The sequence below is a fragment of the Lampetra planeri genome, chromosome 57 (genome assembly GCF_965212315.1).
Source record: "Lampetra planeri chromosome 57, kcLamPlan1.2.h2, whole genome shotgun sequence".
NCBI lineage: Eukaryota > Metazoa > Chordata > Hyperoartia > Petromyzontiformes > Petromyzontidae > Lampetra > Lampetra planeri.
In genome coordinates this window covers 7215142-7229448 of record NC_136163.1, presented here as the reverse complement: position 1 = coordinate 7229448, position 14307 = coordinate 7215142, and the positions used below count along the sequence as shown (strand labels likewise).

At 54.2% G+C, this 14307-nt stretch overlaps 1 protein-coding gene across 1 annotated transcript in view; it reads right to left on the bottom strand.

Moving 5' to 3' along the window:
* Positions 1-14307, bottom strand: part of CCDC81 (coiled-coil domain containing 81) — a 54590-nt gene that overhangs the window by 17926 nt on the left and 22357 nt on the right. The window contains 4 exon segments of the mRNA XM_078618332.1: positions 2995-3139; positions 5051-5396; positions 6667-6839; positions 7513-7592. Coding sequence (XP_078474458.1) covers positions 2995-3139; positions 5051-5396; positions 6667-6839; positions 7513-7592 — 744 coding nt within the window.

Sequence of the window (14307 nt, the reverse complement as noted above, 5' to 3'; positions counted from 1 at the left end):
AAACTCAGGTTTCCGAAACTCAAATGTTCACCAGATTCCTCTTCCAGGCGGCTCGTATTCATTGGTTAAGAGCGGACGTCAAAATTTACTAAACGGTTTAAAATTATGTTTAGTAAGGATACCAAACGTGTCCTTATAACACGTGAGGAATATTAATCATCTGAATAAATAACCTGCAGAGACTTTCGCTCCAAGCCATGGAAGTGCGCAAAGTTGAACCTGTTCCTCCATGTTCCTTGCGTACGACTTACGCCCCTTGCACCTCTTGCCTCGACGTGAAGTCACTCCCTTTACTTAAAGGACATCTCTGACCCGGGGACACGCAAGAGAACACCGTCGCTATCAGCAACGCCCGCATGCAAGGAACCTCATGCTCCCTCCAGGGTGGGCAGGGTCGACAACCTCCGGCTCCAGATTCCGCGTGCTGCTCTTTAAGGGCCTGCTGCTTCGTGACGTTATTTGTTGTGGGCGACCACCATCTCTCGAATTTGAAAACAAAAATGGCTCTGCCTGTTGTTGTCCTTCCCCCCGCACCTCCAATTAGCACGTTCAGCCATGTACGGTGCGAAAGAGGTTCAACATGCGTACACATACACACAAGGACACCAACAACGGGAACGCGACGCACGTGCAACAGCGAAGACAGCCACAGGCACAACCAACAAATACAACGTAGAATATTCAATTCACGGTATCCATATACGTTCGCGGCGTGACTGCATGAGCCGATTACTTGCTGCGCTCTGCCTACTCGTGACGTGTTCTCCGTGAGCCTCGGGCGCTGACATTTAACCTCGCAAACCCCGTGAGCCTTCAAGAGCAGTGAACCCGAAGAATCCTAAAGGTGCATTGGTCTGGCCCCACCAGGCCCAGTAATAAATCCCGAACCTAAAGAATCATAAAGGAGTCCTAGGCTGGGGCCTCCGAGCCTTGGGTATTAACACTGAATTCTAAGAGTCCTCAAGCTGCCAGTCTGGCTCATTAAGCCTTGGGCCTTAACATGAAGCGCTAAGAATTATATTAGTAAATACATTGCAATTATGCATATGTAGAATTTGACACGTAAGCTTTCACCACCAATATAATCCATAATAAAGGTTTTTTTTAGGTGAGATCACGTAAATATAAATGTGTCGGTAAACCAACCACCACCACCCGACACAGCCAATCTGTAAGGTTTGTCACGTAAACAAAACGTGCCATCACCTTTACCCCTTCTATTTAAGACTGAAAAAGGAGGGGGAATTCCCCACAACTCTGGCTGATCGCCTGATGAGGCCGGTTGTAATCCCCAGTGAAACGTCACGGTCCTCCAGTTGGAAATGTTGTCGTGGGTTCAAACTGGTGTGCTGAACTAGTATACTAGTATACTACACTATACAATACACTATACACTACACTACTATACACTACACTACTATGCACTTCACTATACACTCCACTATAATTGTAAATGTTGTCGTGGGTTTACTCTCCAACACACAAGCGGATAGCGCTGAACTAGTATACTAATTGGGCACGTTCTGTTTACGTGAAAAACCTTTACGAAATTGGCTTTGTCGGGTTTAACGACCACATTTATATTTATGCCGGTCTAACCCAAAAAATAAACCTTAATTATGATTTTATACATACTAAAATAATCAAATAGCCATTACATTACATTGTTAGCAGTCGTGTAAGTGCGAACGTATGAATATCGTAAATTGACTTGAGAAACGAGAGTCAAAGTGAGACACGCTGCGGATTGGACGTGACGACAGCTGCTCTAGGAGCCACAGAAGAGCAAGTGGTGGGGGGGGGCGCTGGTTTCGAGAGAGAGAGAGAGATACCCTCTCCACGGGAGTCCGTGCAGCAGTCGGAAGATCGTGCTGAAATGGAGAAAACAAAAACATTGCATCATCGCGTTAACTTGGTTTCACAAGAACACCAACGGTGGGAAGTGTCTGGGCAGCAGAGCGGGCCAGTTTGTGATTGGAAGGTTGCGAGTTCAAATCCTGGTTGGGGGGGCAGGGGGGTGCCACTGCGGCGAGGAGATGTTGACTCCCTCGCCTGATATACAGGAGGTCGTGGGTTCGATCCCAACCCTGACGCCTGCTGTTGTATATTTGGAGTTTGCGTGTCTCTTTCCCTGTTGTTGTGTGGATTTTTCTGTGGGTCCTCCGTTTTTCCCCTCCACATTTACAATCGACATCATGAGTTTAGAGTATTTGGCTGCTGTAAATTTCCACCCAATATGCCACTTCGTTGGGTTTATCATCTGTGGCCAGGTCACTTCTGAAAAAGAGCTACGTAGCTCAGTGGGCCTAACCTCGTAGAATATAAAAAATAGTTTATAGTTTTACTCTAGACTCAGCCCATCATCACTCCCTCCCTCCTGGGGTCCGTAAAATGAGTACCACTTTGTGGGGGAAGTCAACACCGAATGTCCTATAGACTTGCGAGGTGTCGAGGTGCGGGTGAGGTGCTGTACCGGAATAAAAGCACCTGGATGGGAAGAGGGAGAAACACGGAGGTCTGGAGGAGAGTTGAGGAGGAGAGGAGTGGAGCCCGAACCACTGGGGTGATGGCTCAGTGAGAGAAGGAGTTCGAGAAGGAGCAGTGAAATGAGGTGAGAAACCTCTGAGACAAGCGGCGAACGTGCCGCCGCCACGTTCAGCTAAACTAAAAACTTTTTTTTAGCTCTTTGTGGCTTATCACTGCTTATCACCGTACCGCTGATTATCACAGTTGGCTATGCACGGTGCGAAAGAATTTCATGTGTACATTTATACCAGCCAAATACTTCTAAACACACGTTGATTCTAAATGTGGAGGAAAAAACCGGAGGACCCGGAGAAAACTCCACGCATTCACGGGGAGAGAAAGAGAGAGAAATATACAGGAGGCGTCAGGGTCGGGATCGAACCCACGACCCCCTACATAGCAGGCGAGGTAGTTAACATTGCCGCCACCACCACACTGCGAGTGTGAGCGTGAGCTTTGGTGCCTCACCTGCCCGGCATGCCCGTGGGCCGTGCAGCCCGGCGGTGTGGCCGGCGCGGGCGCGGGGCACCAGGAACATCTCCCGTGGGCGCCCGTCTCTGCCGCCGCTGAGCTGGGCCGCAGCGAGCGCGTCCGCGGGCCGAGCCAGCCGGGCCTGCGACAACAAATGCCGCGTTCCAACGACTCGATGCATCGTGACACTATCATTGGCTCGACGCACTGGCCCTTGATGATGATGATTATGATGTTCTTTATGACGACAATGATGATGACGGTGATCTCCATCGTCGTCATCATCATCGTCCTCAGTATCATCATCAGCAGCCTTTGTTTTCGCAACCTTTTTGTCCGTGATGGGCAACACCGCTGCCCTGAGCCGACGCAGACCGTCGTGGCCCTTGTGCCATCAATAGTTCATGGGACACTCTAGACACACGCAGACGGGGCCCGATGAATTATTACAGCGCCAAACAACAGCCCCTTTTGTCAAGCAAAACAGGAGCTGATGATGACGAAGCAAGCGCTGCGTAATGCGAGCGAGGGTTAAAGGAGCCGCTTACGTCAAGTTTCAAGCTCACTTTGTTTATCTCGGGAACACGGTCTCGCTTGCAAGGGTTACCTGGGGCAATATTCTGCCAGCACGGGGGGCGATGATCGCTGTGCATGATAGCGATTGCGTCTACGGAGTACCGATGCTTTGCTACTCTTTGGCGAGTGTTGCTCGTGGTTGCAAGGCACCTTTCACAATTGCCAACGGATGAAAGGGTTTGCTCACTATAACGTGAGTCTAGCACGTGGCGGACTACTTACAATAACGATATTATAACGACAATATTATAACGACAATATTATACCAACAATATTATAACGACAATATTATTACGACAATATTATAATGACAATATTATACCGACAATATTATAACGACAAAATTATAACGACAATATTATAACAATATTATAACGACAATATTATAACGACAATATTATACCAACAATATTATAACAACAATATTAAAATGACGAAGCTGGAACTGCACCCTCCCCCCCCAACCTTCCAGCAAAGTCCTTTTATTGCAGCAATTTTCAGGAACGCAACCACCCGGCGTTAAATGGAGGGGTAGGGGGGGGGGCCTGCATGTCCGACCCACGGCCACGGTCAATATCAGTGCCGTCATCTGAACGGGTGCAGGTGAACCGACCCCAATTTGAAAGTGACATTTAGCGCAGGAAACAGTGGGAATCGTGGTACAGAAGTTTGGCGCCACTGCACCGTGAACCCGGTGACCCGAGTCGCATTCCGGGCGAAGGCTAACGTCGTTGGCGAGCGACGTGATCTGGAACCGGTCCTGAGACACGCGCCCTCCCTGCTATTCTAGGGTCACCGAAGTGGCACCGACTGGGCAATTTGCTACAACCAGAATTGTGGCGGCCACGGTGGCAGGATGCGTGCGTTGCGGAGGAGCCACGTGGAGGAGGAGAACAACAATCTCAGATGTCAGCTGTGTTCCCCGTCAGGGCTAAGTGATGTCAGTGCCCTTTACACGATCCCACACAAAGCCTCGCTCGACACTCAACAGTGACCAGGTGCACTGGTGTCACTCAGCGTGCGCGTGCGTGTTAGCGTCATGGGGAGCGGTGGTGCAGTGGTTAGCGCGCTGCGCTACGAATCCGGCGATCCGAGTTCGATTCCCTCACGGCCACCAACGGCGATGATCATCTAACCTGGTCATGGGTCTCCCCTAGGTCGACTCAGCCTCAAATTAGTACCTGGTGTGGTGTGTAAATATCACCACTGGGGAGACAAAGGCGGCCGGGCATGGTGTTGGCCACCTACCCCCTCGTGCGCCGTTCCAGCCTTCATAGGTGCTGCTCGCTAACAGCACTTGCCCCAACAATCTGTTAAGGCTACACGGGAGATATTTGTCTTTGTTAGCCACCGCGTGCCATGGGCAGCAGTAGTACAGCTGTTAGCCCCGGGATCGCCGGGATCGCCGGGATCGCCGGGATCGCCGGGATCGCCAGGACCGTCGCAGCGGCCCAGGGCCCAGCAGGTGCCACGGTACCTGCCGGCGGGCACCTGTAGCGGCAAGCGTACGCGGTGCGGCGAGGGCGGGTGCGGCGATCTCGGCGACATCGCCACCTCGCTCGGCATCTCTGCCGCCAGCGGCCGGGCGTCTCGGCGAGGACCTGCCGGGGCCACCGGTGGCGTCCCGGGTGGCGTCGCCGCGGCTCTCGGACCCGGCGATGCCGCGCCACCGAGCGGCCTCTGCGGGGTCCGGGGCGGTGAGGCCAGAGCGGCCGTCGGCGCCAGCGCAGGCCTGCCGCAGGCCTCCGGTGTCCAGCTGAAGTTGCCCGCTCTGGCCAACGGCACGGGCTGCCTTAATACGATCCTCTTGTTGGCATCCTCTTCTATGGGAAACGCAAGGACGATGATTTGCTAATAAGCGGGCCTTTCGCGACCAATGTTAAGTTTCGTAAGCGTGCTGCGCTACGAACCCGGCCACCACCGGTGTGAGTGAAATGCTGTGTCCTAAACTCTACTCCACCCAACGCAGCCAGTTATTAAAGTCATAATGTGATGAACAAACGTGCCAATTTATTACCGCTTCGGCAGCACACCGGTGTGTTATTAACTCCCATAATCATTCTGACAACTGCCTGATGATTACAGGCCACGTGCATATGTCGGTAGCCGACTGTGCAAATCAGAGGATGGGTGAGTGTATGGGTGAGTGACTATGTGAGTTGGTGAGTGATTATCTGAGTCTATGCATGTATATTGAACTTCTTTCACACTGTATGTAGCCAACTGTGCAAATCGGAGGTGCGGGGGAAGGACAGCAAACTAAACACAAAACGGTGTTCTCAATGAGTTTCAATCTACATTATTTAAAAATCCATTGCTGCAGTGGGCTTCCTAATATCGGAAGGGAAGAGCGTTCCAGACGGCCGCAGAAGCGCATCTGAAAGCGCCGCGTGACGATGCGGTGACCAATGTCTTTGTTCAACGGCTTAGCCAAAAAAAGGCCACTACCACCGGGCAGAAAACACCAAGGGGCAACCGCTACGAGCACCAACTTTGATGTTCTGCCACACCTGCCCTGTGCCACCAGTCCACTCCCCGCCCGTGTGTGTGCTCCTGGGGAAGCTCCCAGCACACGAAGCGAAACGTCGGGACACTGGGGCACAACCGCACAGCGGCTCCAACAGAAGGACACCCCGCCCCCTCCCCCCGCCTCCTGGCTCATGTTTGTCGTCACTAAGTTATTTGGCCGCCGCTGCTGCGGTGATATCAGCCACTCGGTTGAGCTATCATTTATGATGGATCAGGGTCACTTCTGAAAACAAGAGCTACACAGCTTAGTGGGCACCTTACCTGGTAAAATAAAATATAGTTTATAGTTGACAGAATGACTGCCAGGGTCAGAGACGTTTGGGGTGTCAGAAGCGCATGAACGATAAGAGCTGGGTCTGCCGACAATACCCACACAGTGAGGTTGGAGGAGACCAAAACTAAAACTATTTTTTATTTTACTCTCGTCACGAGACAATCACATATGTGAAAAAGAGCTTCATAGCTCATCGGATTCCTCCAGGATAAGTAAAGATTCCGATTATAATTCTGTTTGTGTTGCGTGTGTGCCCGAGCGAGCCGCTGGGCCAGAAGCCGCCACGTTACCGGCGTCTGCCCCTTCGCTCTGAGCTCCGTGTCCCTCGCTCCAGGCTCCGTGTCCGTCGTCTCCCGGCTCCGCGTTGTCCCCGCGACCGTCTCCTCCGTCTCCGTCTCCCATGACCCCCGCCTCCGCAATGGGGGGGAGCTCCGACCTGGCCTCGAAAACCGGGGCGGCCACGCTGCCACGCCGTACACGGTGATGGGCGGCATGGTGGTGAGCGGCGACGATGCTCGTGCCTCGCAGCAGGAAGCGCCCAGGGGGTTCGATTCCTGACTCGGGCACCTTAGTGCAGAGTGTACAGGCTCTCCCTCTGTTCTGTGTGGGTTTCTTCCAGGTTCTCTGGTTTCCTCCCATAGTTATAATAAACCCACACAAATGTAACCGGTCTTGATTTTAAACTTTCGTGACTGCATAAATCCATACTCTTTGGTTCTTTCGGTAAAGTCACGTAGGTAGAAAAATGTAATAGAAAATAATATATCACGATCGCAACACAAGCGGTCGTCCACCTGAGGACGACTGCTTGTGTTGCGATCGAAACGTCGCGATATATTATTTTTATTTTATTAAATTTTTCTACCTACGTGACTTTTCCGAAAGAACCAACGAGTATAAATGTAACCGGTATTGGCCCAAAACATCCCAATGCTCAAAACATCACCTGCAAATGACTCAATTGCCGTCAAAAAGACACGCGGCAGCAACAACATCGCCCCCTGCCGCGGAAATAAAAACTTGTCAAGACCCTCCCGAAAAAAAGTCTCCAATTTCGGGTATGACTTTGATGTCGCTCGATTCACTCAAAGGCTGCGGTTTGTGAATAAACAAAACGAGGATGAGAGAGTGCTCACCGTGGCAGACACAGGGTGTTGCTCGTGCCCGGCCGGTGTAAGGGGCCCTCCGGCAGCACCGAGTCGGCGGTGCCCGGTCGCTGTGGGCCAAGGGACAAAACACTCAAATGGGTGAAGCCCCGCAAATGTTTACAGGAACACGATCCGCCTTTGTACACCAACGAGGGGTGCCGCAGTGGCAGGGAGATGTTGACTACCTCACCCAGTATGCAGGAGGTCGTGGGTTCAGTCCCGACCCTGACACCTGCAGTATATTCGGAGTTTGCCTGTCTCTCTCTGCTCATCATCACGGTGGTGAGATGTTAACTCCCTCACCTGGTACATAGGAGGTCGCGGGTTAGATCCCGACCCTGACGCCTGCTGTATATTTGGAGTTTGCCCGTCTCTAAGTCTCCCGTCATTACCACAGTGGCTAGGAGATGTTAACTACCTCGCCTGGTATACAGGAGGTCGTGGGTTCAGTCCCGACCCTGACACCTGCAGTATATTGGAGTTTGCTGTGTCTCCCTCCCCGTGGTCACGTGGATTTTTCTCCAGGTCCTCCGGTTTTTCTCTCCGCATTTAGAATCAACATCACGTGTTTAGATTATTTGGCTGCTGTAAATTGCCACACGACAAGCTTCTGAAAAAGAGCTCGATAGCTCAGTGGGTCTTACCTGGTAAAATAAACATCATTAAGAGTTTGCTAAAAATAGGTCCCTGAGATCTTCGGATCGACTTCTTCTAAGAACAGTCTCCGAAAACGCGGCGGTAGTTGCGTTCCTGAAGAACACCGTGTTATGGAAAAATCGCGTTATAATATATAATATAAGGGGGTAAAGCACAGTCCGCGATAACACGTGAGATGCGTACGCAGGCTGAACAACGACTCAGGTGCATGAGTAGCATCTAGAAGCATCCCGCAGCATCCTGGCTTGTTGTGTGCGCATAGGTTCAAGCCCTAGGTCTGGGTGTCTGTACATCTCAATGGTTTTGTCAGGGAGAGTAGTTTTGAGCCATAGGTCTGAGTGTCTCTCTATAAGGAGGTTCATTTCTTTAGAACTGCTTTTTGTGTTTAGTTTGCTGTCCTTCCCCCACACCTCCGATTATCACGGTTGGTTATGTACGGTGGCAAAAGAAGTTCAACATCATACACATGTAGGGCTGTTACAGAGAGCCCGTTATGCATGGCAGCCTATGGTAAACAAGCACAGTGGGCGGGGCTACGTCAGTGCACGGGCAGGTGCCCTCTACGACGTCCGCGCTTCGGACGTTACGATCCCCCGGGGCCCCACCCCTCAGGGAGGGGGGTGTATAAAAGGGGAATGTATCGGGGGGCTCGGGAGTGATGTTTAGCTAAAGAAGAGGAGGCGGAAGACGTCTGAGATAGAGCCCTGGACTCCCCCTGGTACGCCGTCCTTATCAGGACCGCGCAGGCTCGAGCCAGTGGCGTGGTACCAGAGCCAGAGCCAGTGCTGGTCTGGACTCTGGGTACCGGGCCCGACTGACCAGTGTCGGGCCAAGATAGCCTCCCCTAGCCCATTAGTGGAGGACTCAGAGGCAGGCTAAGGTTAGCCTAGAGGTGTGTCCTCAGATAGACGGGTGAGGGGGCCGATACCCCCTCAATTGTGTATGTCACAAAGTTGGTATTCAAATAAACAAGTGTGCCTCCAACTCCGGTGTCAACGAGTCATAAGCGTTACTACATCTGGCGTCAGAAGTGAAACAAAGTACGAACATGGATACACGCCGGACGACTCGAGTCGGAGTACCAGGAGCGGAGGACACCGCTGCAGTTGGAGAGCCCGAGACGGCTGAAGATGCCATCGAGCAGCCGGGGCTGGGTGCATCCACGCCACAGCAGCTGGAGGAAGGGGAGCCGTCGACGGAGGGGCTGAGGCAGGCGCACGCGAAGCTGGCCGAGCTGCTGTACGCCGCAGCCGCCATGCTCGATAACATCACACGGCTGGGGGCTGCGGGACCGCCACGAGGCGACAGCAGCCAACGACCACAGCGCCTTCCCGCCATTTCAACGGAGCAACATTTTGAAACTCCCGCCATCGCCGCAGCTGCTGTTGAGGGCGTGGCCGCTCTAAGCATCGCGTCCAACGGCGGGAGTACAGTACCTGCCGCGTCACCACGGGTGCGACCGGCGATGCCATCGCTGCTTCGGGCCGACGCTGAGTCGAGTGAGGGAGACGAGGGAGCGCGATCGTCCTCTGCAGCCGCTGCCTTACATCAGCGACTGCCGCCGCTCAAAGAATTTGTGGGCGAGGAGGGCGACTGGGGCGGCTTCCAGCGGCGCTTCCTCGCTCACCAGGAGATGGCACAGTGGACAGACGCCGAGGCTCTCCGAGCACTGCCAGCACTCCTCGACAGCGACGCCCTCGCCACACTAACATCGGCAACGAAGGAGAGGCGTTCCACGCTGCGGAAGGCGATGCAAGTGCTGTCCGCTGTGTATGGGCCACCATCGGACTGTCGTCAACTCTTTTACGATCGCCAGCGGGGGACGAAGGAGTCGCCCCTGGCGTACCGTACAAGCCTCCTGGCGCTGGCAAAGGAAGCCTTTCCACGAATGGACGACGAGGGGATCGACGCCATGGTGACAGAAAAGATACTTTTGCTGGCGGACGACTTAGACATCGTCATTGTCGCACAGGACGATGCAGAAATGTGCTCCCTCCAAGCGGCCCGTCTCCTCCACGCAAACCTATCCTCTCAACGACGGAAGGCCAGCAAGGCGGCGAGCGGGCGCGCCGTCGCTGCGGCCACCCTCCCGGCGGAAGAGGTTTGCGCCATCAACCATCGACGGCAGCACGGAGCGGGAGCGCGGGGGGACCGGGCCGGTTCAAGCCATCTACAACGTCCATCGTCGCCACCAGCGCTTCCACGCTGCTACAACTGCGGCATCCGGGGCCACGTCGCCTCGGGGTGCCGCTCTCCTCGGCAGCGCGGGACGACACCTCAACGGGACGCCGGCCCTCGTCACAAGCTCCACCATCATAATCCGGCGAGTCGCGGCACCCCTCACGTTTGGCCCACGCACACGCCCGTCGCACACTTAAACACCGCAGCGAAGGGGGGGCCAATATCGCGTACCATGGCACCAACACGCACCGCTCTGGGTACTCACATTGAACCCAGCCAGTGGTCCGTGTTGGCCCATCGGGTTGTAGCCGCGTCGTCGGGGTCGTCGGCCGTTGTGGGTCACATCGATGGGGTGGAGGTTCGCATCTTGGTCGATACAGGAGCATCGGCGACCATTATTTCGGAGTTGATTTATAACATTCTCCCTGCCCAGAGCCGTCCTTTGATGCCTGTTAATGTGCCATTCTTTGCTGCTAACGGGGGTTCACTTGGCATCATCGGACAAATTCGAGCCCAAATTTGTGTCGGGGATATTAAATTATCTGGGCCGATTTTTGTTTCCTCCTCGCTGGCGGTTCCGTGCCTGCTGGGGACGGATTTCCTGGCCAAAATGCCGATTAGGATATTAATCGACCAGGGATGCATTGAGCTCCCATCGGGCCGACGCATGGCGTTTTTGCCATCCCCCGCTACGAGCCGGACGGCGTTCGCGACGGTGCCGGCGTTCGTAGATAGAACGGTGCGCGTTCCTCCGGGGGCGCAAATGTTAATTCCTTTGAGACTTCGGCGGCCCTTCGCTAAGGGCATTGGGGCTCAAGGGGTTTTGCTGGGACCGTCTAGGGCCGGGGTCAGTGGACCTAATTTACTCCCGGCCCAGACCATAGTGAGAGGGGATGGAGAACCCTTCATCGCGGTCCTCAATGTGGGCTCGCAGACGGTGGTGGTCCCACAGGGGACCGTGCTTGCTCACGCAACGCCGGTGCCCTGTGAGGAACCCGTCGCGAGTCATGTCGGCGCTGCCCCTGCACCGCGACCACATTCAGACAGCGATGAAGGGTGGCTCGAGGCGCTTTGCGCGGGATCGACGGACCTGTCAAATTTAGAGCGCCAACGTCTTAAGACACTACTGAGGGAATTTTCCGACGTTTTCAGTCGGGATAAATACGATTTGGGCTGCACTCATCTGCTGCGTCACCATATTGATACGGGTGACAGCGCGCCAATACGCCAAAATCCTTTTCGGTTGAGTCCCGCCGAAAAGGACCATGTCAAATCGGCTGTTGATGACATGCTAGCCGCCGACATAATTTCTCCCTCCAACAGCCCTTGGGGAGCGCCGATCGTCCTGGTTAAGAAGCAGGACGGTTCGTTGCGGTTTTGCGTTGACTTTCGGCGCCTTAATAAAATTACGGTTGCCGACGCATACCCGCTCCCACGGATGGACGAATCGCTTGACGCCTTGGCGGGAGCGCGATTCTTCTCCACATTGGACTTACTTTCGGGATTCTGGCAGCTTCCTCTGGACGATGATTCAAAGCCTAAAACTGCTTTCCGTACTCCGCACGGCCTGTTTCAATTCAACCGGTTGCCGATGGGCTTACACTCAGCGCCGGCAACTTTCCAGCGGTTGATGGAATTGGTTTTGGCTGGATTGCAATGGGAGTCGTGCCTGATTTATTTGGATGACGTCATTGTCTTTGGCAAAACTTTTGAGGAACATCTCCAGAGGTTGCGGGCGGTTTTCCTAAAGATGCGGGCTGCTAATTTGAAATTTAAGCCCCAAAAATGCCATTTGTTACGCGAGTCGGTGCGTTATTTGGGGCACATCGTGGGGCGCTCAGGTATTTCTACCGATCCCGCCAAAACGCAGTGTGTAAGCTCCTGGCCGACTCCCACCTCAGTGGGAGAGGTTAGGAGTTTTATTGGGTTTGCGTCGTATTATAGACGCTTCGTCGCTAATTTTGCGACTATCGCCAAACCCCTACATGCTTTAACATCTAAAGGGGTTCGGTTTTGCTGGGGTCAGGAGGAGGAGGCTGCTTTTTGCTCCCTTCGGGATGCTTTGGTAAACGCTCCTCCCCTGATTTACCCTGATTTTTCAAAACCGTTCTTGCTCGACACCGATGCGAGCAACACGGGTATTGGGGGCGTGCTCTCCCAGGTGGTTGACGGCGTGGAACATGTGGTTGCGTACGGCAGTCGGGTGTTGTCTCCAGCGGAGCAACGGTATTGTGTCACCCGTAGGGAACTGTTGGCAATTGTCCATTTCGTCCAACAGTATCGCCCATATCTGTACGGTCGGCATTTCACCGTCCGCACAGATCATGCGGCACTGCAGTACGCCCTGAGGGTTCAACAGCCATCGGGACAATTGTCCCGATGGTTGGAGGTCCTCCAGGATTACGATTTCCAAACCACATACCGTAAGGGCGTTCGCCACACCAACGCGGACGCTCTGTCACGCTTGCCAACCACCTCCGAGTGTGCATGCCTCCTGGGGTCTGGACGTTGCAGGCCTCCAGGGGACACATCGGTACCTGTCTTGGCGGCCGCCAACGACGACGATGCAATGGTTCCTAATTCGATCGAACAACAGGGCAAAGATTCCCTGTTGGGGTTGCCCGTCATTGAATGGGGGCGCCTCCAGATGGAGGATGTCTCCCTCCTCGGGTGGCGACGTCGCGTTGGCGGTGCGGCGGGGGGAAAAAGAGGTGGTTCCGACGCATGGGAAATGTGCCAAGGTCTGCTAATGCATTGGGACGGGAAGTCACGTCGACATCGGCTGGTTGTCCCTACTGGGTTGCGGGGTAGGGTGGTATGGGCCGCTCATGAGCGCCTCCTACACCTGGGGACCCAAAAGACTCTCGCCTTGCTGCAACTTGATTTTTACTGGCCTGGCATGACGAGGGATGTGGGGGATTTGTTGGGATCGTGCCCTCAATGTGCACAACGCAAACCGCCGGCACGGGAGTCTAACCCGCCCTTGCAATCGATCAAAGTGTCCAGGATAAACGAGCTGGTCGCTCTGGACATTTTGGGACCATTCCCCGCCACCCCCAGAGGGAATAGATATTTGTTGACGGGTGTCGAGTATTTTACACGCTGGCCTATGGCCTGGCCTTTGGCCAACCAGTCAGCAGCAGCCATCGTGGAGGCCTTTGTTCAGGGTTATGTCCTGGACAAAGGTGCTCCGGAGAGGCTGCTGACCGACCAGGGCAGAAATTTTTCCGGTAAACTACTCAGACAAGTCTGCAATCTCCTGGGCACAAAGAAAATTCGGACCTCCCCATATCACCCACAAACTGACGGGATGGTCGAACGTTTGCATCGCACCATCTCGTCCATGTTATCACAACAAGTTTCGGACTCGCAAACGGATTGGGACCTACAAATTCAGGGGGTCTTGGCGGCGTACCGGATGGCACCCCATGCGGCTACGGGGTTTTCTCCCTTTTACCTCATGTACGGCCGAGAACCAGACCCGCCTGTTCGTGCCCAGTTGCGGATCCCCGTGCCGCAGGGAAAAACTAATCTGGCTGACCACGTTAAATTTAATCTGGACAAATTGACCGAGGCACGGGATGCTGCAATGCAAAACTCTGACCTCCGTCAGAAGGCAAATGAGCGCCTCAGATTGAGTCGAGCGCACATGCTGCAGTGGAAGCCGGGGGACAAGGCATGGTTGCACTGCCCCCAGGTGCCACTGGCAACCTCCTCTAAACTTGTGCGGCCGTGGCGGGGCCCTGTGGAAGTGGTGGAGGTGTTACGTCCGCAGTGCGTGCGCATCAAGTGGGGGGAAGCGGCGATGGTTCGTGCACCCCTCCAGATTAAAACCCTTCGCTGCGGTACACAACCCCACTTCACACGCGCGTGGCCAAACGTGTGGGGGGTCGGCCGACTTGCTGGGTCCGTCTCTGTCGCTCTCACCTAATGCCTTGCCGGCTG